This window comes from Barbus barbus (assembly GCF_936440315.1).
Source record: "Barbus barbus genome assembly, chromosome: 17".
Taxonomy (NCBI): Eukaryota; Metazoa; Chordata; class Actinopteri; order Cypriniformes; family Cyprinidae; genus Barbus; species Barbus barbus.
Window position 1 is genome coordinate 22,847,655 of NC_136745.1, and position 27,442 is coordinate 22,875,096.

At 36.7% G+C, this 27,442-nt stretch overlaps 2 protein-coding genes across 3 annotated transcripts; one reads left to right on the top strand and one right to left on the bottom strand.

The window, feature by feature from the left end:
• itk (IL2 inducible T cell kinase) lies at positions 1–27,063 on the top strand. The gene is made up of 17 exons (XM_079438214.1): positions 1–244; positions 422–526; positions 728–809; positions 968–1,090; positions 3,532–3,563; positions 3,775–3,926; positions 4,859–4,924; positions 5,059–5,113; positions 5,594–5,679; positions 5,814–5,959; positions 6,190–6,261; positions 9,855–10,023; positions 24,967–25,183; positions 25,265–25,329; positions 25,419–25,537; positions 25,621–25,778; positions 26,185–27,063. Exons 1-17 carry the CDS (start codon positions 107–109, stop codon positions 26,251–26,253), a joined length of 1,854 nt encoding a protein of 617 aa, XP_079294340.1. The 5' UTR covers positions 1–106; the 3' UTR covers positions 26,254–27,063.
• On the bottom strand, positions 11,750–21,397 carry LOC306883114 (uncharacterized protein). 2 transcript variants are annotated; one of them, XM_079438215.1, is made up of 22 exons: positions 21,334–21,397; positions 17,473–17,536; positions 17,313–17,366; positions 16,976–17,038; positions 16,797–16,850; positions 16,249–16,287; positions 15,861–15,908; positions 15,432–15,476; positions 15,234–15,293; positions 15,081–15,143; positions 14,935–14,985; positions 14,801–14,851; positions 14,667–14,717; positions 14,532–14,582; positions 14,397–14,447; positions 14,263–14,313; positions 14,117–14,179; positions 13,837–13,869; positions 13,457–13,620; positions 12,480–12,544; positions 12,222–12,322; positions 11,750–12,063 (listed from the first exon to the last, which is right to left on the bottom strand). In XM_079438215.1, the coding sequence occupies exons 2-22, from the start codon at positions 17,528–17,530 to the stop codon at positions 11,942–11,944; spliced, it is 1,338 nt and encodes a 445-aa protein (XP_079294341.1). In that variant the 5' UTR covers positions 17,531–17,536; positions 21,334–21,397; the 3' UTR covers positions 11,750–11,941. The 2 variants fall into 2 exon arrangements, with proteins under 2 accessions (XP_079294341.1, XP_079294342.1); XM_079438216.1 differs by lacking the exons at positions 16,797–16,850; positions 16,976–17,038.
• Positions 27,064–27,442: the final 379 nt, after the last annotated feature.

Here is a 27,442-nt window from a genome sequence, read left to right on the forward strand (position 1 = left end):
GCTTTATACATCAGTGTAAACTCTACAAGTGTATAACTAGTGATTGCCACACATCATTCGCCATGTGTCAACCTTCCATGTGGTAGTTAAATATCCAGATTTCACCATGTACCCAAGGGTCATCCTAAAGGAAACACTGTACAAGAAATCACAACAGAAGAGAAGAACTTCGCCATGCAATTACAAAGAGAGGATATTTGTGCTAAACACACAGGATCTGACATACTTCGAACAGCGTCCTGGGGTATGTAGTCACACCTTCTGGAGACTTCACTCAAACTGTTACTATGTGCTTTGTATTTGGAAAGTTACTGCTTTTTAATAGATGCTAAATTACTTGTTCCACCTTTTTAAGAAGTTGAGAAAATGTCTGGGATGAATGAGCAGTACAATAATGACATTCCTTTGTATATTGCCTTAGAAAAAGCCAGCTCAGAAAGGCTGCATCGAACTGTCTCATATCAAGTGTGTGGAGATCGTTCGCAGTGATGTTCCCATTCCCTGTGATTACAAGTACCCTTTCCAGGTGAGAATCAAGTTGAGTTTTGCTTTAAGATTTTGTTGGAGCAAAACAGCTCACACAGGTGAAAGTGCCTGTAAATATTTTCAAAGAATGCCTAGTCATATCTATCAGTGCTTTTCCTAAAAGTCAAAAATGAACTTTCTGCCTGATTGATTTCTGTTTGCATTGCTTAAACGTTTTGTTCATGTATTTGTTTGTTGACAGGTCGCCCATGACAGCTACTATCTGTATGTGTTTGCTCCAGACAACGATTGTAGGTTAAAATGGGTCAGAGCTCTGAAAGACGGTAAGCAGCTGTTACAGAAAGTGACATGCATCATAAAAAGAAAAGAAAAAAGTGTTTTTAAGTGTAGAGTGGAATATGATCTTGGTCTGTTTTCAATACTCTTGTTTAAATGTGTACTTTATCTTTTGTATTTTATGTTATTTCTTCAACCTATGAAGCCACACAAAATAACAACTTATTTCTGAAGTACCATCCTGACTTCTGGGGAGAAGGGAAATGGAGATGTTGTCATCAGACCGAGAAGCTGGCGACGGGATGTAGTGAATACTATCCCAATGGAGGTGCAAATTCTACAAATTCTTCGCGTATCTTGTCAGTGTGTGCACTTGCTTGGCCATTTTTAGTTGATAAACAGGAAAGTGGGTTCAAGCGCCAGCAGAAGGCAGTGTAATGAAATAGTCTTTAAGAGAAGCAGTCTGTCAGCGGAAGTTTAAAATCAGCTCGTAAGTGTATTTACTTGTCTCAGTGTTTAGCGCATTTGCCGTTGCTAGGAAACGCTTATTTTTGTTTACTGTGTTGAGAGTTGCTGAAATCGCATTTGGTCTCGTACTGTATCGCGTATCTTGTCAGTGTGTGCACTTGCTTGGCCATTTTTAGTTGATAAACAGGAAAGTGGGTCCAGCTGAATTTAAATGATTTGTTGGATTGGCATAAAAAAGGTTATTATACCGCGGCAGCGGTCGCGGCAGTCGTCGTGTGAAGCCCTCTTATTAGTGTGAAGACCATCTACTCTACCGTGCGACTCCACCGGGCAGGGACACCGGCAAGGGATAGAAGCAGTGGTGTAGTGGAGGGTATACGGCGTATACCCACTTCTTTATCAGTTGGCTTTGCGTATACCCACTTCTAAATCCCGTCTGATGCGCAACATTCAGTATAGTGTCCTGACTCCTGCATTAACCAAAATCATGACAGTCCACCACATGAATAGCTAATCCAGTCGCATGTGAATAAATGTTAATATTCTCTAAAAACACCTAGTAAAGACGGTCAGGACCGTGGCGCCGCGGTTTGCTTTTAAATATGGTTGCGCCCGCCCCCCGCACCTGCTCCCGAGAGAATGCCGACAGAGACAGAAATGCTGCCTGTTCATGCGCGAGAGGTCCGCAGAGTGGTAAAATAATAATTAATTATTGACTAATTTGAATCAGTACATTATAACGAAAACAATATCTTAAAATGAAAAGAAGGTTTTAACGATCAGAAATTCCTTAAACTGATGATCTCCTGTTAACGTTTCAGTCAAGGATCCTGTATACGAATGCATTCAAACAGTAAGTTCAAAACAGCTCTAATACAGAGAAAATCTACTGAAAGTAGCCTAAAACAACGCGCCAGGTGAGGCTCGCGCAGCCGGTAGGAGAGAATATTGTTGAGAAATCAAAACAAATTAACATAACTGCACAAAGATGAAACATACTGCGGTAAAAAGACAGGTTTTTTTATATGTATAACATATGATGCCTAATTAAGCAACAGGAGAGTTAATTTTTCCCCCTGAAAACCAATACAATTGCAAATTTGGCATTGATTTTATGCAAGCGTTCAAATGAGTTAACGTTAAGTGCTGTATAATTTATTTTAGACAGTCAATGTTGACCATTTCTACTCGATTTGGTTAGCCTAACAAAAAAAAAAAAAAAGTTCCAAACAAAGATCACAGCAGAACAGTCGCGCATCTCAGAGCAACACACTTTACTGAATTAATAATTTGAGTCATTGATTCAATAAACCATTCATAGAGGCGCTTGCTTCATTCTTGAATTAATTAGTCATCTGATCAAATCATTTGAATAAATAACTCAATGGCTCACTTGCTGCCACCTACTGGCGGTTTACTTTTATATTTAAAAGTAGCTTACTGTATTTTCCCCAACATATTTGTATATTAAAAAAAATAATTTTAAAACACATAGCATTATTTATGCAGTTGTAATTTTGGAAAAAGCATTCATGTTACATTTCAGTATCATTAAACTGTAAATTCAAATAAATGCTATTGACTTCTGCTTCTTCCATTTTATTCATGTCGTATTATATTAACTGGATTTTTTTATGAAACAAAGGTTGATGACACATTTAATAAGAATAAGAAAAAAAACTGCCCCTTATATAAAACCTTTATATATGTTGCTGATGTTTTTTGGCTAGTAGAAGTTGTTAATGGCCGGTAACTTAAAAATGTATTTGCAAAATATGGTGAGTGAAAAAGTTAATTTCAAACCCTGTTGCAGACCACTGGTATAGTAGCATGTACAGGCAAGTCAAGGCAACAGGTTTAGTTGGCGTTTCCTTGGGGGATGGGAGAGTATACCCACTTCTTCAGGCACCACTACACCACTGGATAGAAGTATCGCTTTTTATTTTAGATTTTCATTTATATGTTTATTATTGAAATGTTGTTATATGCATGTGTCAATTTTATTTAATTTCTTTATTTTCTTAAATATGTGGGTATATATTATTTATAGAGTTGTAACTTTTAGTTTTAGTTACTTTTTCTTATTTGTAAGTCGCTTTGGACAAAAGCGTCTGCTAAATGACATAAGTAAAGTAAATTCTTTCACGTTAAACACTTTTAAACAGATGCTTATTTCAAATCAAATAACATCATCGTCACTCCACCATATATGAATGCAGTAATTATAATGTGGAGAATGATTAATCACAGTCCACTTCTATCAGTTTCATAAATTTATAAGCGTTTCATTTCATCCCACAGCCAAACCTCTTCCCCCAACTCCAGATGCCACGGTTTGTCATTCATTCTCTGTTTACAGTTTCTGATTCCTATGCTTTTGTGTGTCTTCATATTTTAAATGTAATGTTTTAGGATTGGAATTGTGGAAATAGCTTCAAATGTTTAAGATTATTCAAATGTTTCTGTTGTTTTTGCTGTTTAGTATAAACAGGACAGTGTTTGGATGAGATGTTGTAAATTGAGCTGTCTGTATTTATCCACTAGCGCCGATCTTCAGATCCGGAGGACAGGATTGTTGTGGCTTTGAGGAATTTCAACCCTGTAGAATATACAGACCTGCCTTTGCATAAAGATGAAGAGTATTTTGTCATTGACAGTTCAGAACCAAACTGGTGGACTGTGAGGGACAAAAACGGGTAAATATCTCAAACAATTTTTGCAGTTAAATGTATTATAATGCTTTCTAAAATAGTCCCTCCACTGTGAAGTTCGACACATAATATGTTAATGAATAAAAGTTTTTCACTTTGCCGAATGAGATTGTTAAACAAAATGCCACACCATTTCCACTCGCCGTGATGAATATCAGATACAAAAACCCATTCGATAAATAGATAAATAGATGTGAACCATTTCAGCATTGAGTATCAGTTCCTCAAAATAATTATTGCATCATTTACCTGTAGCATCATTCCTGGTGTATTATATAAACAACATGATAAAATTGTATTATTTACATCTGGCAGATAACTGATTTGAGCTGCTTAATTTACATTTTAACTGTTTAGAAATGTTACAATAATATATAAATTATAAAAAAAAGCATGGTGTTTCGTTGGTTGTAGCTTATATATTGAAAGCGACAAGACCCCCATACAGTTATTTGGATTTTAAAAGGCAAACAAAGGAACATTGATATTTAGCATTAAACAATAGCAAGTGTCCTTGGTGGAAAGTTGTGTGAATTATTTTATTTTATTATATATATTTTTGTTGTTGTTGTTAGAAATGCCTCAAGATGTTGCCATTATACTGAAAAATGACTAAACTAAAAAAGGTTAAAAAAAAATCATCTGACTGAATATTATTCAGCGTAGATTATATGTTAATTAACTAAAAAACATTTATGTAAGAATAAACAATGACGGCAATACTGATTTATATACTGTAGCACCTCTTCTATGAAGTTGCTAAAGTTTTGTTCAGCATAATAATGACAAAAAACAGGGAAGAAGCACGGAATTGTGGGAAAATAATAGTTTTTAATTAAAACTCAGTGGTAGGCTTTTAAATCTTACAATTAAAGTTTTTTTTTTTTTTTTTTGTGCTCTTTTCTCTCCTGTTACAGAAATGTTGGCACGGTGCCGTGCATATATATTGCAGAAAAAATATCAAACAACATTGATAAATTTGAGTAAGTCCGTATGTTTCAGAATAAAACATTTGATGTGAAAGATTTGGAAAAAAAATGTCTTGAGTTCATAATCTAAGCTTGATTAAGCATACACTAATGGTTTTGGTTTTTCCAATGCTTTGTGATTTTTATAGATGGTACAATAAAGACACAACTCGGACCGAGGCAGAGAGCTTACTAATGAGAGAGGTAAGGCAACCAACAAATGACAGTCATAATGTCAATGAATGTTTCCATGTCATTAATCAGATAACTGTAAACTTAAACTTTGTTAAACACTTATGTCATTCCACTTCAGTACATTTTCACAGTTTTTGGGCATTGCAGAAAGTTGGGGTTCTTTGCAAACCTGCAAGAGCAACGTCTGCAGACGGTGCAGGCAAAAGCGTGCAGAGTTCAAACTAAATCTACAGCCCTTAAACCAGAAAGTGGCTGCTGTGTTTCCTGTCAAGACAATATTACATGTTATGTTTTAAATATGAGAGATCTCAGACATACATGTGAGATTTGAAATAGTTCAATATCTGTCATAACCATTATCAGTAACTAGCATAAACAGTCCCTCTACCAAATACATTGACGCAAAAATCATAATTCTGTGTATACTTTCTCATTTATATTGGTAAGTGTTGATATTTACGATTGAATTTATGGTTAACATCTTTTCAGAACAAGGACGGGGGTTTCATGGTTCGTGACTCTAAACACCCAGGTGTTTACACCGTGTCAATATTTTCTCAGGGTAGAGTCTCAGGGTAAACACTTACTTTGCTATGAAATTAATGTTACTTACAATCACTTACAAAGAAATATCTGACAGTTTTATATGATCATTATTTGATCTTACACTGGTGTTCTGATGTTTTTAATGAATGTCATTCATCTGCAGGACTGATGGAGAGAAGTGTCCTCAAGTTAAGCACTACCAGATCAAAGTACAAAGAGAAGGTGAAAAGGTCATGTATTACTTAGCTGAGAAATACGTGTTCCCAACCATTCCAGAGCTCATCCGCTATCATCAACACAATCCAGCAGGTAAGTTGGAAAAAAATCCATGTAAAGAGTATATTGTACGCCAGTATTTTGAATAGCGTTTGTTACATAATATCTCGTTAGAGGCACTGCTTTCAACTGCACTGCACTGTCTTTTGAAATCCTAAAGTTTGTAAAGCTTTAGATTTTAATATCTCAGTTGATTCTATCATAAAACTAAAGAAAACATGCATAAGAGTCTTCACTTTGTCCTTTGCTTGTGTTTGTGGCAGGTTTAATAACCAGATTGAGGCATTGTGTGTCTAGAAATGTCACAAACCCAAGGATCAAGGAGTTGTCATCAGGTAAAAGACAAGCTGTCAAGTAAAATTACATTGTATTGAAGTGTATTTCTATTTCAAATAAATGTTTTTTTTTTTAGCTGTTTAACCATCAAAGAATTAAAAAAAATAATAATAAATTGTCACGGTTTCTACAAAAATATTAAGCAGTACAGCTGTTTTCAATATTAATTATATTAAGAACTGTTTTTTGAACACCAAATCAGCATATTCGAATGATTGCTAAAGGATCATATGACACTAAAGATTGGACCAAAGCCTTGGTCAACATACACTGAACAAAATTATAAACGCAACACTTTTGTTTTTGCCCCCATTTTTCATGAGCTGAACTCAAAGATCTAAGACTTTTTCTATGTACACAAAAGACCTACTTCGCTCAAATATTGTTCACAAATCTGTCTAAATCTGTTTTAGTGAGCACTTCTCCTTTGCCGAGATAATCCATCCACCTCACAGGTGTGGCATATCAAGATGCTGATTAGACAGCATGATTATTGCACAGGTGTGCCTTAGGCTGGCCACAATAAAAGGCCACTCTAAAATGTGCAGTTTTATCACACAGCACAATGCCACAGATGTCGCAAGTTTTGAGGGAGCGTGCAATTGGGGAAGTCGTGGCCTAATGGTTAGAGAGTCAGACTCGTAATCCAAAGGTTGCGGGTTCGAGTCTCGGGCCGGCAGGGATTGTAGGTGGGGAGAGTGAATGTCCAGCGCTCTCTCCACCCTCAATACCACGACTGAGGTGCCCTTGAGCAAGGCACCGAACCCCCAACTGCTCCCCGGGCGCCACAGCATAAATGGCTGCCCACTGCTCCGGGTGTGTGTTCACAGTGTGTGTGTGTGTTCACTGCTGTGTGTGTGCACGTTGGATGGGTTAAATGCAGAGCACGAATTCCGAGTATGGGTCACCATACTTGGCAGTATGTCACTTCACTTCACTTGCCTGGCATGCTAACTGCAGGAATGTCCACCAGAGCTGTTGCCCGTGAATTTAATGTTCATTTCTCTACCATAAGCCATCTCCAAAGGCGTTTCAGAGAATTTAGCAGTACATCCAACCGGCCTCACAACCGCAGACCACATGTAACCACACCAGCCCAGGACCTCCACATCCAGCATCTTCACCTCCAAGATTGTCTGAGACCAGCCACCCGGACAGCTGCAGCAACAGTCGGTTTGCATAACCAAAGAATTTCTGCACAAACTATCAGAAACCGTCTCAGGGAAGCTCATCTGCATGCTCGTCATCCTCATCGGGGTCTCGACCTGACTGCAGTTTGTCGTCGTAACCGACTTGAGTGGGCAAATGCTCACATTCGATGGCGTCTGGCACTTTGGAGAGGTGTTCTCTTCACGGATGAATCCCGGTCTTCACTGTACAGGGCAGATGGCAGACAGCGTGTATGGCGTCGTGTGGGTGAGCGGTTTGCTGATGTCAACGTTGCGGATCGAGTGGCCCATGGTGGCAGTGGGGTTATGGTATGGGCAGGCGTATGTTGTGGACAACGAACACAGGTGCATTTTATTGATGGCATTTTGAATGCACAGAGATACCGTGACGAGATCCTGAGGCCCATTGTTGTGCCATTCATCTACGACCATCACCTCACCTTGCAGCATGATAATACACGGCCCCATGTTGCAAGGATCTGTACACAATTCCTGGAAGCTGAAAACATCCCAGTTCTTGCATGGCCAGCATACTCCCTGGACATGTCACCCATTGAGCATGTTTGGGATGCTCTGGATCGGCGTATACGACAGTGTGTACCAGTTCCTGCCCATATCCAGCAACTTCGCACAGCCATCGAAGAGGAGTGGACCAACATTCCACAGGCCACAATCAACAACCTGATCAGATGTGTTGCACTGCGTTAGGCAAATGGTGGTCACACCAGATACTGACTGGTTTTCGGACCCCCCCGGACCCCTCCAATACAGTAAAACTTCGCATTTTAGAGTGGCCTTTTATTGTGGCCAGCCTGGCACACCTGTGCAATAATCATGCTGTCTAATCAGCATCTTGATATGCCACACCTGTGAGGTGGATGGATTATCTCGGGAAAGGAGAAGTGCTCACTAAAACAGATTTAGACAGATTTGTGAACTTTTTACTTTTTTAACGTTACTTTCCATAAAAAGTAACTAAGTAACATAATTAGTTACAGTTTTAGGGAGTAACGCAATGTTGTAATACATTACAATATTGTAATGTTACTTTTAAAAGTAACTTCCCCAACACTTTTATTTATATATATATATATATATATATATATATATATATATATACATACATACATACATACATATAGAGCTGGGTAGATTACTTGCTAACTGTAATCCATTTCGATTACATGACAAAAATTGTAGTCAGTAACGTAGTCCGTTACATTACAAATTTTAGGTAATATAATCAGATTACTTTTAGATTACTTTTGATTTGACTTGTTTATCACATTGATTTAAATAGCATTATCTTGTACCATAATGGTGTAAAAAAATGCAAAGAGTAAGAAAACTTATAACATGAAGTGCATTAAACATTATATTACGTCAAAGTTTCCCAAACTAGGGTTCGTAAAGGAACTGCAGAGGGGTTCTGAGTTTAATGAAAAGCTGACAATTAATTAAATCATAAAAAATTTAAATGAAAATAAATAATTTTAAAACAAATTCCCTTTTGAGAAAAGTCTCTTCACTCGGCGGCCATATTTTCGCTTTGCTGTTTCATAAATATTCATAAATATAGGAGTGAACTGTCTTTGTATTTCTATAGTCTTTGTTTTAAATATAACAATTATTGTAAAAAAGATTAAATATTTTTATTTACCTGCATGCCATGTGATCATTAATCAACATCAAAGAAACTGTGAACATGCAAATGTGATACTTAATTATTGAAATATTTATTTTAAAATCTCAGGGGTAATTAAAGCAAATATATTTGGTGAATAAGGTTTAGATGACAAAAAGTTTTGGAATGCCTGCATTACATGTAACTAAGAAATAACGTGAATGTGCATTTTAATTAGTTATAATTAATAATTCATGGTTAAAAAAACCTACAGAGTAATAATTCAAATAAAAATGAATGTGTTCATCGGTAGCTGATGCAATGTTGAAACCCTTCTTAAACCTGAAATGATTTTTGTAAATCCAGTGGCCAAATGCTGTCGCCACCTGAATAATGACTGATCTTTGTGTGAATGTCCACAAAACTGGACTATATATACATATATAATATGTTTGTAATCGGTAGGCTATTTTAGAAAGGGAAATTTAAAAGATGAAAAATAGAAATTGGGGAGAATCAATGAATTATGAATAATTTATTGCTATTGTGTGAATAATATGTAATCATGTAATCAATAAAAAAGTAACTGTAGTCTGATTACGAGTATTTTAAAATGTAACTTACTCTAATTACAAGTACTTAATTTTTGGAATCTGATTACGTAATCCAGATTACATGTAATCAGTTACTACCCAGCTCAGTATATATATATATATATATATATATATATATATATATATATATATATGAAAGGTAACCACTTCTTTGTAATGTGCAACAAAATCGGTCTCTTTTACAGATAAATGGGAGATTCACCCTGATGAATTGACATTAAGTGAGGAACTGGGCAGTGGGCAGTTTGGCTTGGTCTGGAAGGGAAGCTGGAATGAGCTGCAGGTGGCAGTTAAGACTGTCCGAGAGGGTTTCATGTCAGAGGAGGAGTTTAAGGAGGAAGCACAAGTGATGATGTGAGTAACTCATGCTGTATGTTTCAAAGGACATGAAAATTAGGATCAAAAGTCTACCATCTCTTACAGAAAAAAGCAAATAAACTTAACATTGTGCAATCACTAGGGATGGGTATCGTTAAGGTTTTAACGGTATTACTACTCTTATCGATACTGCTTATCGATCCGGTACTTTAACGGTATTCTTATCGGTACTTTTTGTTTTACTTTTGTTTCTTTGTTCATATTCTTACAGTATCTTATCTTATGTATATAAAACACTAAAAATGCCTGCACTTCATCAATTTGTAAATGCACCAGTGTGCAGGTATTTTTAGTGTTTTATATACATAAGATAAGATACAGTAACAACATGAACAAAGAAACAAAGTAAAACAAACTGACAAATACAATAAAACAAACACACAAACGAAATGAAATAAACAGTGCTTTCATTTTTCCATGAAGGTCTACTAATATTAATGTTCAGGTAAGTAATAGTTACAAAAGTAATCAAATGTAAATGAGCACTGCATAGTTTTCACTGTATGTACTGATAGATTTATGCTTATTAAAGCTATAACGTTGTTCAGATTAAGAGCTGTGGGTGATTTAATCTTTGCATTTTGTTCTTTGATTAACATTGATGCCTCAAGCTCCAGTCTGACACTTTAAGACAATATACTGACACGCATCGGATTTTCTCCCAACTGTTCTCGTCCACTTAAAACATAAAAGTGAAGACTCTCATAACCGACACATTGTGTGTGTATTTTTTGGCATATTTTTGTGTGTTATTTCGACGCGCCCGAAGCTCAAAGTGTGCTTGTCCGTTTTGGAGCACGCCGCCGCGCAGGCACACGCGCGCACACACATTTCAGCCTGGGGAACAGCAGATTGTACTTTCAACGTTTTACTATCAAATATGTCCTGCAATGTAGCAACAGTAAAGACGGCATTTTATAACAATCACTGATTGAGCTGATTCAGATGTTAAGTTTTGATTCGGAGGAACGAATCCGCGCCGCTATGAAGGGAAGGGAGTTGTGCTAGAAGAAATGCGGCTATAATCCTTGGAAGCCAAAATCGAAAGAAAAAAAAATACTTAGCTTAATATAACAGCCACAGGCCTAAAGTGTGAGCAGATGTTTGAATAGTTGGTTCCCAGCAAGCAATTTTTGGTCTAAAAAACGTATATTAGCCGTTGAAACACAGCCCAGACGTCTAGGCTAAAATAAGGTTGTCAGTGGGCTGTCAGTGAAAATTTAGTAGACGTCTAAACATAGCCCTAGAATAGACTAGACATAAATTAGACCACTATTAAACGAATACACCTGAATGTCTAATAGACAGTGAATCTGCGTCTAGGCTAAAATCAGGCTGAATTTGGGCTGTCAGTGAAAATTTAATAGACGTCTAAACCCATCTCAATATTAGACTAGTCATCAATTAGACCGCTGTTAAACGACTACATGTGTATGTCTAAAAGACTGTGAATTTAGGTCTAGGCTATAACAAGTCTTTATTTGGGCTGTCCGTGAAAATTTAATAGACGTCTAACCATATCTCAATATTAAACTAGTCATCAATTAGACCGCTGTTAAACGACTACAAGTGTATGTCTCATTGAATGTGGATAGACGTCTATTATATTTGCAGCTAATGCATGACTACATAAATACAGATAATAGAAAAAGTAATACCGAAAACACACCTTAAAGCAGGTTCTCATAAATGGCAATCGATTCAATCAAATTAAGCTTTTATTAGCAAAAGCAATATTTTCAACAACACTGAAAACTTAAATACATAAAATTAAATATTGACAGCTTGAAAGTATGCAAATCAAAAAAAGAATTTAAATAAAATTAATTATATACAAATTACAAACAACATTTTAACAACTTTAACTTAACAACAAAACAATTCCAAAAAGCCTTTAGTCATCTTTTCTTTTGTACCCACCCCCCCCTGCTCTCCCTGGTGCCTGTTTGAAATGTTCACCCATAGCACTCCTTATGTCCATCTCTGTAGCTGCTGGAAAGTTGGTCATCACGCCATCTGCCAAGAAATAAAAAGAAATGCATGAGAAATAGCTTTTTTTAATACATATTTGGGTTTGCTAGGTCTGAGTGTGAGATTATTAAAACATAAGCTTTAAGCATAAAGAGATAAGCTCTCAAGGCAATGTTTGCATGAAAACATGTGCATAAACATACCAATGATGACAGAGAACAGAGCCGTCTTCTCAAACGCTGCCTTCTGCAGTGTACCACCCCCCTTCATATTAAACATGGACATCAGCGAATTCTGCAAAACTCTAGAAAATTAAAAAAAAAAGAGGCAGATATAGAATGACATTACAAAATAAGCTTTTTTTATTTCACTGTTTTTTTATTAACTGTTGTGACCATATAAAAGACGCAAGTATTGTCACCACAATGTTAGATTAACGTGGCACATTTTATACACTTTACCTGTCCAACATTTTTCTTGTGCAGTCTTTGATGGTGCGTCCTCCAATTTTTGACAGTTTTGACACCTAAACACCACATGACAATGTCAGGCAGGTAATATTATATGCTTCAGTCTACAAGTGTTTATCAAGCATAAATGTTAATGCTGATTGACCTGCAAATTTTCCATTACTAATCTTTTTCAACTCATTACAGCGGATTGCGTTATTTAGTAATGCATTACCGTAATTTAATTACTTTTTTAGTAACAGTATTTTAACGCGTTACAATTTTCAAAACAATATTGTTACTAAGCCGAGGTCAGTATGTGTTACAGTCGCATTTTTTTCTGACAGAATGCAGTGTTTTAAAATCAAGATGGTAAAAAGGGTGTTGGGCACACTGAGCATGTGTGTGTGTTGTGTGTAGACGCTCGTGTGCGCGGGAAAGGACGACCGCAAAAAAGAAATATGTATTGCACAAAACAGGAATATGAACACCTGTATGTATAACACCTGTTTGCAGAGCTGAGCACTACAGTATGGAAATGCATGCTCACGAATCCTCTCATTATGACACAAATTACAGAGATTATACACATTTATTTTGTTATAATAGAGCTTTATGAGATTGTGATGAACTGCGCTGTCTTTTAGACATTATAAATGCTGCCCCTTTATCAAACTGTGCATGCAGCAGCCACTTGCTTTAATTAAAAATAAGAGTGTTTTGTGAATGTTGATGCTTAAGTAAGATATTAATCAGGAGCATGTATGCTGGATTTTCATACATTTCATGGGGGGAAAAAAAATAATGTAACTACTAACTAATTACTTTTGAAATTAAGTAATCAGAATAGTAATGTGATTACTTGTAAAAGGAGTAATCAGTAAATTGATAACTTGCATGCCCTGTATGCAAAACACCATTGTTCTGTAATTAATGTAATATTATAGATAAACATAATGATGTAATTTATCAAAAGGTGAGAGATTTACCATCGCTGCCCGGGTCTGCCCACTTTCCAGCTGACTTTCCAATAATTTGAACTCATCCGCTGTGGCCAACGCAGACAGGTGGAACTCTGGTTCCACCCTTTGCCCAATCCGCCGCACCTCCTCCTTTATTTCCATGAGCTGCATCAGCACCTTTCTTTGGAATCCTAAATACAAAGGCACTGTTACTTTCAAAAACTAAAATTAAACTAAAATACTAAAAAGTAAATAATTACCACACTGACGTATAAGCACTCAAATTAATCCATAATAAAAAGTTTGCATTACAAAATTAAATTAATTAATGTGGAGAATCATTATTTATTCCTGCAATAATGACTCAAAATATACAATAATCATCTAATAAATCTATTGATACTTACTTTTGTTCGACATTGGAAATGTGTCTTGCTTTCCTGAAAAAAAAAAAAGGGAGTAATAAACTTGTAATAGATAAGCCAAAAAAAGGATTCAAACTAATTGGGGCAAAGGCATATAACTTTTACTATAAACACAAACTCTGCTCTAGCATTGAAAGACAAAATGCTACCTTAAATGCATACTCTAAAATTGTAAACAAATAAATCTCCACATGTGCAGGACATTTTATTTACAGTAACACTCCTTGACTGAGCTTAACAAGCATAGCGTGTCAAAGCTAACCTTGAAGATTTCTGCCCAGCGGGGTCCAGGGACTGCGGGCCGACTGGGATGGAGTCACAGAGCCTGTGATGACATATGAATATATTACTATTTACAATACTCACAAGTAAATTGGAAGAGTATCTAAAAAACACGTCCATGCTAACCTTGATTTCTGTTCGGTGGGGTCCTGGCTGACTGGCGCTGAGTCACAGAGGCTGTGATGAAGTATGAATATATTACTATTTACAATACTCACAAGTAAATTGGAAGAGTATTTAAAAAACACGTCCATGCTAACCTTGATTTCTGTTCGGTGGGGTCCTGGCTGACTGGCGCTGAGTCACAGAGGCTGTGATGAAGTATGAATATATTACCATTTACAATACTCACAAGTAAATTGGAAGAGTATCTAAAAAAACACGTCCATGCTAACCTTGATTTCTGTTCGGTGGGGTCCTGGCTGACTGGCGCTGAGTCACAGAGGCTGTGATGAAGTATGAATATATTACCATTTACAATACTCACAAGTAAATTGGAAGAGTATCTAAAAAAACACGTCCATGCTAACCTTGATTTCTGTTCGGTGGGGTCCTGGCTGACTGGCGCTGAGTCACAGAGGCTGTGATGAAGTATGAATATATTACTATTTACAATACTCACAAGTAAATTGGAAGAGTATTTAAAAAACACGTCCATGCTAACCTTGATTTCTGTTCGGTGGGGTCCTGGCTGACTGGCGCTGAGTCACAGAGGCTGTGATGAAGTATGAATATATTACTATTTACAATACTCACAAGTAAATTGGAAGAGTATTTAAAAAACACGTCCATGCTAACCTTGATTTCTGTTCGGTGGGGTCCTGGCTGACTGGCGCTGAGTCACAGAGGCTGTGATGAAGTATGAATATATTACTATTTACAATACTCTCAAGTAAATTTGAAGAGTATATTAAAAATAAATAAATAAAAACCTCCATGCTAACCTTGAACATTTCTGCCCGGTGGGGTCCTCGGGCTACGGGCTGACTGGCGCTGAGTCACAGCAGCTATAATGATATTGGAAAATATTACTACTGTACTATTTCACCACTAAAAGACATGCAAGTCCTGGCCTTTCCGTTTTAGTTGTACATTACCTGGGGTTGAGGTTAGGGTTGGCAATTCTAAAAAACGAGTCCTACATGCCTGCTTTGTCCCTGAAAAAGGCATATTCGCATGTGAAATACCTACAGAATAGTAATGTTTGGATGTACTCCAAAAAAAAAAAAGTATTTAAAGTATTTAAATTAAATTAATTAAAATAAAGATTAAAATAATTCAAAAGGACATCTTACTTTTGGGTGTTTCAATTTGTGTGGAGTCCAGGGATTTTGGAGTGCCTTTAGAGTAATGCAAAACAACATGTATTAAAATGTAAAACTATTGCTGAAATAGGGCATTTTTCAGCAGCAAAATGTCTGTTGTGTTGCACTGGTTTGCCCACTACATTCATAACAACTTAAAGAACTTAATACATTGTACAAATATTCTCCTTTTATTTTTATAAAAAGTAAAATGATTTAACTATGACTGTTGATATTGGCGAGTAGAATGTATACCTGAAATGTACTAGGTAATACACAATTATGCATAATTGTTTAATAATTTCTATGGTTGCATTGTGTATTTTATGTAATGTGAATTATGCTACATGATTGTACCCACTTGAATGCTCAAAACATAAACACACAATATAAAATTTTATATTTCTAATATTTCCTTACTTTGCTCAAGGATTGGAGACAGAAGCTGGTGTGGTGTTTGTTGAGTACCTACAAAAAAAGAAACAACCAACAAAAAAAAAAAAACTTAAAATTAAATCGCAAATGTGGCCTCAGTGTCACTATACCCAAAATAGAGCACATTTGTGCATACAAGCATACAAAGTCAACAACACCCTACTGCAAAGTGTTATAAAGCAAACAGAATTTGCAGTTTGTTGTATCCAATGGAATCATCTGAGAACCTAAATTTCAATAAGTTAATGTAATTATAAATGTGCATATGATCATGCTTTGCATAATATGCAATCAGGTTTAAAGGTTAATGCCATTTACAATACATGATAATCTGAGCGCATTATGTATTTGTATGTGTACTTGCTAGGCTTACCGGTAGGTGGTGTTGCAAAAAGGTCCTCAGAAAAGTTATCTGATAGAAATTTGGGGGGGGAATTAAAAAAATTAATAATAATAATAAGTATTACTATTAATAATATTATTAAGTACATATAAATGTTAATCATAAGTTATTCCAGCGAATTTAGTTTACTACCCCAAAAACATTAGTCTATTTCATGACAATCTGTTTATACATTAGAAAAACTATACAATAACACTACAAAATTTCAATGAAATAAATCCATATTATATATATAAAAAAATAGAACAAAAGTAATATAATCTTTAGATAAACACACAAAAAATATTGGAGAACATTTTCTGTGGCCATCTTATAAAACAAATACTTAAGTGTCATTCACCCAATTACAACAACGCCAGCCATGCACCGACACACACAAGCAGCTAATCTTTAGGTCTGTCTTGCTCAATAACAGATACAGCTGACCGTAAGGCAAAACAAGTAGTTACATAAATAAAGTAGTACTCAAAAGGCCAGCATCCATAACCACTTAGTTTACAAAGAAATAATGAACTCACCCATTTTTGAATAAACCTGCTTCATCTGTTTATTCCCACTGATATGTTTTGTTGCTGAAAATATTTTGTTTTTTTGCCATCAGCACTTCAGTTTTATTTTAAACAGTTACATAATTTATTTAGAAAAACAGGCCAATTACAAAGCATTAATGTGGACATGACCATGATGTTACATTTACCTGACGCTTTGTCAGCTTTGGAGGCTGTATCATATTTGTTGGGTGGCACGGGGAAACTAGAAACTATCAAATAAAAGGAATGTAAACAATGATGATTCTATCCAGAAGGTTATGTTTTTTAAAGATATCCTATCCACAAGCATTCATCGGAAGAGCCACATCAGTCCGACTGGCAAACAGTGCATAACATTGACTGTTACTGTTCATATGTTTCCATGTCATTCCATTAACTACACTAAAACAAATGAGGTGGTTACAATGGCACAGTTAGTTAAAATCTTATAAAAGTAATAGCATGTATTCTGTAAAATACTTGTACAGAAAAACAAACAAGTACCCTTGCACTTTTTTGGTGGAGGTGAGGGCAGCAAAGACTCCGATGAGCTCATGTCTAAAATAAATTGCAAAGTGACAATGGTATTATCAAGTGACTTTTGAGATGTAGACATGCATCAACAAAATAGTAATGGAAATTGAAATGTGAAAATCATACTTACCTTGGACATAGTCTTCATAATCTTTCCGTTTTGGTGCTCGTCTCAGTCCTTGTGACATAATGGTCTGTGTAAGGGACAAATTAGAAATTTGTTACATGATATTCACGCACTAAAAAATAAAAAAAAAGCCTGACCAGTAATCAAGTACAAGAATGACATTAGATTTTTTTTTTTTTTTTTTAAGGTAGATACATCGCTCATACAAGCGTTGACACATAAAATGATGCCGGCAGTATTCCCACCCATTAATGTGAACTGGCCAACCTTCAGTTAACCCTTAAACACATGGAGAAGAGGGAATATGGCAACTCCCTCTGCATGTGGTAAACACACAGCCTTCTTATGCAAATCCTTTGTCCCCAACAGCTTCCTCTTTGATCTTCTGAGGTCACTGTCCACCACATACACGATGTTAAACAGCTTTGACTCACAAGGTAGATCAAACAGTGGCCTTGTGAAGTTTGGATCGATTATATCCACAACCAACATTCCATTTTGCCACTTTTCCCTCACAAACACAAACTGTTCTGTCTGTAACATGAAGCAGTTATTTGGTGCCTTGGTTGATATGAAGTACATTTTGCGCCTCCTTAGCTTTGTGTGTTCCTGGGTGTTTGCCTTTTCTGCCAATCTTTTCGTGACCTGAGCGACTGGATTTCTGCTATTTCTCACCAGTTTTTTAATGGACTGCAGGTGGTTCTCAAATGGAAAGCACGACAACTCATTCAAGGAGCACTGAAAGTTTAAAGCATCATCAGCAATGTGTTTGATGGAGTGGATGTTATATGTTGGGAAAGTTTCACCATAGAGTTCAGAACTGGTATCCACAAAATGTTCCAGTAGACTTTGGCCATAGCCCAGGTAGTGTCCTCTTCTGGCATCATTTTCATCCAAGAGAATAGACATTCCAATTGTTAAAGACAGGAAGTGATAATAATGGGCCTGAGACAAAACATCCTGCAACACAAGTGGTCCCGTATACAGCAGAAACTGCCGTAATTCGGTTGCTTTCCAGCGATCAAGTTCAGTCAGAGATCTTGGTTGCCTGGCAAACTCAGCTGGCATCAAACCTTTCAGCTGTAGCAATTTCTGGCTTATTTGTCCACTCTGTCCTTTTTGCAACCTGCAAATTACTGGGCCTCGCAACAAAAAGGTAAGTAGTCTTTTCACAGCTCCAAGAAAAATTAGGTGCATGTGGTCAAGGGGAAACTGTGTGACACAATTGATTCCTAGTTGGGCTAGAGGTGTAGGTTCCTTCTGATGGTTTGGATACTGCAACTGACTAAATTTGTCATTAGTGATTTTCTCACAAGGCACTTTATTTAAGTGGACAACCCTTCTCTCAACTGACGTGGCCACTGACAGACAACGCTCACATCCATGCAAGGCATTATGGCTTTTGATGCACTTCAGAAATGCTCTTGCTGGAGCATCACATACAAATGCACGCAGTGTAACTTTGTGCACTGTGGTCTTGTGTTGGACACCTTTTTGCATAAGCACCTGCAATTCTGCTATTAAATCACAAAGATAGTCTTGCACAGGGTCAGGCTTGTTATTGCCATAATAAAGAGCAACCAGAAATGGCTCAGAGTCGTCAAATTTGGCAAGAATAGGCCAAAAGTGTGTTTTACTGGACTTGAATATTGGCAGACCATCTATATTGATGATAAGGTCTATACTGTCTGTGAATGAGGGTTTTAAGGAAAGGTAATGTTGAATTCCTGGCTCCAAGCCATAGTATGTGTACTGGCCACCACATACATTCTTAATTTCAAAACCTGTTGGGGTTGCTAGCAGTGTTCTACTATCTTTTGGAAGTATATGTCCATGTGTCCGTAAGATTCCAAGCAGCGTATTTAGCGCAGTATGTGTTTGACCTGTAGTCGTTGCCCATTCAGCCAAATCTTTGCGTAAGGATGGTGTATCATCTGAATCTGAAGATTCAAGCTCTGTATCAGATTCACTGGAATCAACAGTTTCCTTGTATCCATAGTCTGAATCCTGAGCAACCGAACAATCCCAAGTTGTTCGCCCCTCTTCAGCACCTACTTCTGAAGAAAGACCCTCCTCAAACAAATCCTCTTGAATGGATGAACCCTCTCCAGAAACATCCTCTTGCCTGGCTGCACCATGCCCAGACACATCTTGCGTGGATGGACCCTCCCCAGACACATCTCCTTGTGACTGTACATCCAAATCTGGGTAGTCAACAAAACTGCCATTTGATGCAGCAAGAGCATCAACTCTGCTTCTCAGCCGACGCCATTCTCGTAGGTATTTGGGATCCATAACTGTTAAATATGATAATAAAAGTAACATTATAACTGAGTATGTGTAACTGTTATCCCATATGACATGTCTGCCTATTATCATAAAATTTTGTATTCAAATATGCGCTTTAATTGTAATTAACATTGTAATGATTGTAAAATTACATTTTTCCCCTTAATTTTGACTTTTTTTTTCACTTACCCAGAAGAAAAAAAATAATCCAGCCACCACAGTGCATTACAATGCAATAGTTGATTTGGAAATCTACTTTTATCTGTATAATTCCCAATTTTCCCCTGGGTCAAAATTGGTCTTCGGTGGTGGCTGACTGGCATGGTCATCCACACAGTAAAAGAGTACCCTAGTACCCACGTGATCATTAAGCCCAATATTAGCAATACATTTTAAATATTCTCGCTTATCCTATTCATAAAAAAAAACAAAAAAAACAATTAATGTCAGTACAGAAAGAGAATTACAAATTATTTTACAAAACATAACAGATACCAAAGTATATTAGAAATGTCAAAGGCATCACAATTTATGTATTTACAAATATCACAGCCTGCAGATGAACATTTAACTCATCTTTTTATTAGCACTGTACAACCTTGTTACAAGATCTCACTCACAGTTTCATCTCACACCAGTCTAACTTAAATAATTGGAAGATACTAAAGAAATGACTAAATAAATACATAAGTACGTGAATGAACTGAAAAACAACAACCATAGAGCACTAAGCTTGAGTTGGGAAACATAAATGTACTTTTAAAAGCAAAAAGCTAAATTTGTAGAAAAATGTGTCTAGAACAGACATATGGCAAAAAAGAAATATCACATCGTACTGTGATAAAAGCAAATCATAATCTCATTAATTGACATTCACATTTAAACTAATTAAGTAAATTTTACTGTTTTCCTACCTCCAGGAGTGCTCTAGTATTGCCTTATTTATATAAAACTGCACTTTTCCTTTTATATCTAACGTTAGCCAAAAAACGCGTGTTGACTGTAAAACAGTAGACTTTAATTACATGCATGTAATTGGTGTAATTAGTACATTTCCATCCATAGTCAATTTTACTGCAAACAATGCGCTGTCAGTTTAATTCACCGCGTGCAGCACAGCCAAAAATAGACTGGATGCCAAAACCATGGAAGTTAGTATAAGATCTTTTACTGCTGCAGACACAAAGCTCCTGAAGCACATAGGACGCGGCAGTCTATGTGCCCGAACGAGCATGCGGTTTCGTCTGATGTTTCTCGTATGCAGTGCTTATGAGTTGGACAACATGCTGGTCGCGCCAGTGCGAACGCTCGCAAAAAGCGCAGTAGCCTGCTTCAGTCACAATATACAATAACTGCTCAAACAAAGCTTTGGCGGACGCCAAAAAAAATTCAATGTAGGAAAAACCCTGCTACAGTTCTTTTACACTTAAAATGATGTAAAGAGACCTTCATAAAGCATAACAAAAATGCTTTCAAAGCAAATCACCTCCCTTGCCTTTCATGTAACCACGTGGCACGGCCTCTAACGATAAAAAATATTTAAGGTGATATCAGTAAGACAACACAGATACTTACAAGTCCAAAGTAAAACTCTTAACGTTTTTCTCGCTGTTCCTTTCTTCTTGGTTGCCCTGTCAATGCTCTATCGCGGCAGGTAAGCTAAAATGGCGGTATGTCTATCGCGAGATCTGGCAAGTGTTTTTAAATGTCGCGTTGACATTGCTCATGTCTGAATAGGGCTAATTGCCATCTAACGGTTGAGAATTGTAATTGCATGTTTATTTCACTTAAAATTAAAGACCGTCAAATCGCAAAATGTTTATGTTGTATGGCAGAAATTTTTTAAAACAATGCTGTTACGATTATTGCCTCGATATGTCGTCGGGTGGACTAAAAGTTACATGTCTTTTTTTCGGAGCTAAATAATGCCTACAGATAAGACTATTTTATGAAATGACAGTAAACTGTTTTAAATATAATTTACATTGCAAACATGACGGGATACCATATGTCATGTGCTGCCTGGCCAAAAACTACAATTAATCATCTTTGACTATAAGTGGGCTACAAATAACCGCTATAACGTCGAGCTAAATCAAGGCTAAGTGAAGGCTATTTATATAACACAAAAAATATAAAAATAAACCATAAAACCTTGTAAACGCTGCTCAGTTTGCTAGGGTCGAATATCGTACATCCGACCAGTTATTTTGCCAAAAAATGACATGCAACCAAGTTCAGGGTTCTTTGGGCTGGAAGTGGGTTACATATAGCCGGACTATATCAGGTGAAATATATTTCAGTGAAATTAAAACTACTGCTTGCTGGGGTTGCATTTAACAGCTTGTGGGGATGCATGACATCATATGATCAAATGCAAGTAAGTAACATCCGAAACATTTGAATTATTTTGGCATATATATAATGCTAATAATGCTGTAGAATAATTAAATGAAATATAAAATGATGCTATGTAAATGTTTCAGTCTTACACATGCATTTGATAACAATATTTGCTTGGGCAAATATTACATTTAAACAATTTTAAGGCTATTTTCTCTATGCTCATCACTGGTCTGGTATAGGGCTGTAGCCAAACTGTTAAAATGAGACTAAAAGAAGACTACACATAGCCCGTGCAATTTAGAGCTAAAACGTGGCTACATATAGACCATGTCATGAAAAGACATGGTTATCTTTGTTTATATTATTGGCAGTGCGAAAATGATGGGATATCAACCATTTCAAGCGCTGCCTGAACAAAAATTACAGTGAAACAGTTTTGACTATCGGTGGACTATCAGTGGACTACAAATAGCCGCTCTGACTACGAGCTAAACCGAGGCTACGCATGGGCTACATAAAGAACATGTCAAAGAAATGAAACCAAACACCTCGTAAACGCTGCTGACTTTGCTTACATTATGAAATATCATACATCTCACAAGTATTTTGTCAAAAAATGACATGTAACTAAATTCAAGATTATTTGGTCTAGAAGTGGGTTACAAATAGCCGGACTACATCGGGTCTATAGTTAAACCAGACGTTGAAATCACGACTATTGCTTGCTGGGTTCTCTCTTCTATCATAATTAAACAGGACTTTCATGTTGCGTGTGCTGAATTTCCCCGCGTGAGCGCGATCTGGCTTCTGAATTGCGCATAGCAAAAATGTATCATAGACAAATGTTTGAATATTATTGCACATAAAAACAGCTGGCGACATATATATATATATATAGAGAGAGAGAGAGAGAGAGAGAGAGAGAGAGAGAGAAAGAGAGAAACAATAAATGTATGTGTGTTTTCTTAATTTCTCCAATACCGACAGAAGTACCGATAACGTCAGAGCTCATCGATACTCCGGTCTTTCATAATTTAGCCCCGAGACCGATTTAATACCGAGTTTCGGTACCCATCCCTAGCAATCACATGTTAAAATCACATGTGAAATATGTGAAGCACATATGAAACCCATGTGAAACCCGTGATCACATGTGAACAAATGTGGACATGTGTGGACAATAGGTGCGTTCGACTTGAAGCACGGCTACAGACGGTGGTCAACGAGAGTAGCCGCTTGCAGTCAGGGGCGGAGTTGAAAACGGAGTCGTCAAGTCGGACACTTCGGGGCTCTCGTAGTTTGCTGCATCTACCTCAGTCATGGCAGATCACGTGGCGTTTGCTTGCTTTATTGCAGACGAACTGGAAGCTATAGAAATGCCGTTATTGTTGTATGAAATTGAGCACAATGAACAACGAAAGTGAGTAAAGGTTCAATGTAATAAGTATTGTTTTTATATATCCAAAGTGACATGGGATCATACCCAACACCAGTGTGAGTCGTTATTTCTAATACTAACCAATCAATGCAATTACACTTAACAATTTTCATTAGAAGTGATTCTTTTTTTATTACTATGTTGGTTTATGTTTTAATAAACCTTTAAGATGTATGTAATATTTTGAAAGGGTGTCATCACGACAGAAACAAGTTTTAAGTAAATAAACAGAACATATTGAAAATTTGACTTGTGCATTATGATTCATTATGTGTGTTTTTGCTACTGCAACTTAATAAAAATAATCTATGAAGATAATAATTGTATGTACTAAATGTGGTTTTCATTACAGATAAAAGAATTAGGATGTTACATATTTGTTTACTTATTTGACTATTTCTCCAGTTAGGTAAGCACATTTTATTAAGACAAAACACCATGAACATTCATACGTGAACACCATGAACAGGCCTACGGATAAGCCCAATTTATTTGCCTTTCTATTATGATTTATACCAGATTATGAAAGTGATCTGAATGTTGTATTAAGTTGACATCCAGCCAGAGTTGTTGGCAGTAATCACATGCAAGTGAAGATGGATGAACCCAGCAACTAGACAATTAGTATCAATCAGAATCCATGATGACCACATTATATTAAAAGTCTGTAAGATTGACATTTGATTTATTCCATAAAAAAATGATTATCTAAATAGGTTATGCAGCTTAATACTGTAAAGGGTCTGTATGAAAAAGGTCCAAAATAAACCTATGCACAAAACCTATATAAACAAATTAACAAAAAAGTGATTGCAGTAAAAATAATTGTAATCTTTTAATAAACATGATTTACGAGATGAAGATGACATGAAAAGTTAATTTATTTTGATTTTGATTTTTATTTTTTTGAAAGTCCATATATGAGCATTAGTGGGACTGAAGTTGTCAGAATAAACCCGAAATACACGTCGTTGTTGTCATGTGGTGAATTTGGCCAATCGTGAAACAGCTGTGTCGTCATCAGCGCTCCCGCAGTCGCTCTGGAGAAATTGCGCCGGCTGAGTCAGCCGGCTGCTCTCGAAACGCCATCGCGGTACTTTGATGCCACACGTGACAGTGACGTGTGGTCGGCGCCGGTTCAAGTCGGACTAAATTTCTAACCGGCATGCACTGCTTCAAGTCAGCCGCCGATCGGTCTGCTAAGTGCTGCATGAAGTCGAACGCACCTATTATGTAATCACGTGTTCACATGTGATCACATGGGTTTCACACATTTAGACCATGAAAATATTCCAAAACCATGTGTTTCACGTGAGTTTCACATATTTCACATGTGATTATAATATGTGATTGCACATGTGAAGTTCATGTGCTTTTTCTGTAAGGGATGAATTTATTGCATTGATCACTGTCTGTCTTCACAGGAAACTGTCCCACAATAAGCTGGTCCAGTTGTATGGTGTGGTCACTCAGCGCTCACCCATCTATCTGGTATTTGAATGCATGGAGAACGGCTGCCTGACAGACTTCTTGCGTGCCAGAAAAGGCAGTTTCTCCCAGGAGGTCCTGCTGGAGATGTGTTTGGATGTGAGTGAGGGGATGGCCTACCTGGAGACATCCAACTTCATCCACAGAGACTTGGTAAGTGTGAACAGGGTCTTTAAAGTGTCAGTTTCTTGCTTTTTTGGGACAATTTGTTTTAAAGTCTTCCTGTTCAAACAGGCTGCACGAAATTGTTTGGTTTCTGACAATAATGTGGTGAAGATATCAGATTTTGGAATGACAAGGTGAGTAGCGCCACCTCAGTATTGCGGATTCCCACGTTACTGCTTTTTAAGACCTCAGCATAATGGAAAATTCCCACCTGTATCTGCAGGTTTGTTCTAGATGATCAATACACCAGTTCTTTTGGGACCAAATTTCCAGTGAGATGGTCCTCTCCAGAGGTGATCAAATTCGGAAAGTATAGCAGCAAATCAGACGTGTGGTCATTTGGTGAGTCCATATTAATGCACTGAGATGATGTTAATCAGAATCCACACATTTGATCTAAACACATATTGACGTCTCATTTGCAGGTGTGTTCATGTGGGAGGTGTACAGTAAGGGCCGTGTGCCCTATGATAACCGTAGTAATGCAGAGGTAGTGGAGACCCTAAATGCAGGGCTGCGGCTCCTGAGACCCCGGCTCTGTCCACAGGGTGTGTACGAGTTAATGCAGTGGAGCTGGAAAGAGGTGAGTCCTGCATAAAATGCATCATAAACTTTCCGGCATATATCATCCTTGAACCGTAAATTGATTTGAATATTAATTAAATATAGCGTCATCCCATAAGGGTGGTTTTACTGAGAAATCCTGTTCTCATGAATAGGGCCTTCTGAGGAAGTTAGTCATGTTCACATTTATGCTGTAATGTTTTTTTTTTTCTCTCACAGTTTTATACGTGGATTATGTAGGGTATTTTTGCACACAATTAATGTTTTATTACTAAACCTTCCTACTGTGTGTCTTTTGTTACTCGTGTAATTCAAAGCAGGTAATGTTTCCGTATCCTGATCTGTTTATTTAGTTATTTGTCTATGCGTCTTGTTAGTGTCATTATTGCCACGGCAACATAAACATAACAATGTTTGTTTAACAGAAACCTGAAGATCGACCCACATTTGCTCTGCTCCTGCATGAACTGGCCTGCCTTGAACAAGAACCATGATCCTGATCACACCCTTCCCTGTACTGGCTTATAGGGATAGTTCATTCAAAAAAGGACATTTTGTCATCATCTAATAACCGTTATGTCATTTAAAACCTGTTTTTTGTGAAACACAAAAGGTGAATTTTGAAGAATCTTTGCATAGCAGTTTTCCATATATGGAAGTTCATATTTGACCAAATAGGAAAAAAGGCACTTTAAATTGTGTTAGGTTTTGAATTGTGAGCTATATTTTGGGTGTTCAGATTGAAGCTAAATTATATATAAATAAATAAAATTAAAAATTAAAACTGTAGATGTGAAAAAAAGCTGCTTAAATTATTTTTTAAAATGTTTAATAGGTTTGAATGGCATGAGAATGAGTGAGTAAATAATGACGATTACATTTTTGGGTGAACTGTCCCTTTAAATGAAAATACTGTATATTGTAAGAATCACATATTGTATTTATTTGTATATTTTATTTATTTCACAGATTTCTTATTTTCATCATGTATTCCACAATATGTCACTGAATTGTATTTTTCCTGTGTTTTTATACATGCATGACTTCTGCAAATACAAATCTGTCCCTTAGGAGGCACACATGAGACATATTTTTTTCACCCCCAGTAAAAGCTTGCTTGTTACTGTTGTAATGTATTCAACAAAACATCACATTACATCAATGTACTGATTCTGTCAGTGAATTTTCCTTTGGTCTAGATATACTAAACTCACAATTTACCAAATTAAGTAAAAGTTAGTAATACTAATCTATTTGAGCTGTTTTTTTTGAAAATTTTGATTATATTAAAGCTGCCTTATACTAACCAAGTCTACAGACTGTTTATTATAACAATCGTGCATGTTTAAGCACATGATGCGGACCTGCTGTTAATGCTGATTGGTGCATAGTAACACAAATGCCTTCACTGGTTACTGTGACAACGGCACTGAATAGAAACACTCCAGCATGCCAGTGTTCACTGTATGTGCAGCCTTAGGCCATAGGCACCAAATAAGTGCATATTTATTTAATGAGTTTCCAGAGAGAAATAAATTTTTTAAAACAAATGCAGAGAAATTAAGAAACAAGGCCTGGGCCCTTAGTGGGCCCCTCATCACAGACCCTTAGTCCTGGGATCAGAAGATTTGAATTTAATTGATTCAGTTTGTCATTTGACATTCTATGTATATCTTTTTAATA

Bases quoted from the DNA above. Each gene is read 5' to 3' on its own strand.
- LOC306883114 (XM_079438215.1), bottom strand. From the start codon at position 17,530: ATGTCACAAGGACTGAGACGAGCACCAAAACGGAAAGATTATGAAGAC. The intron at 16,288-16,796 runs GTGAGTTCATTA...AATTTCTATCAG, and splicing joins GCAGGTTTATTCAAAAATGG to ATAACTTTTCTGAGGACCTT. The intron at 13,621-13,836 runs GTAAGTATCAAT...CTTTGTATTTAG, and splicing joins ATTTCCAATGTCGAACAAAA to GATTCCAAAGAAAGGTGCTG.
- itk (XM_079438214.1), top strand. From the start codon at position 107: ATGTACCCAAGGGTCATCCTAAAGGAAACACTGTACAAGAAATCACAA. The intron at 5,960-6,189 runs GTAAGTTGGAAA...TGTTTGTGGCAG, and splicing joins TCATCAACACAATCCAGCAG to GTTTAATAACCAGATTGAGG. The intron at 6,262-9,854 runs GTAAAAGACAAG...TCTCTTTTACAG, and splicing joins GATCAAGGAGTTGTCATCAG to ATAAATGGGAGATTCACCCT.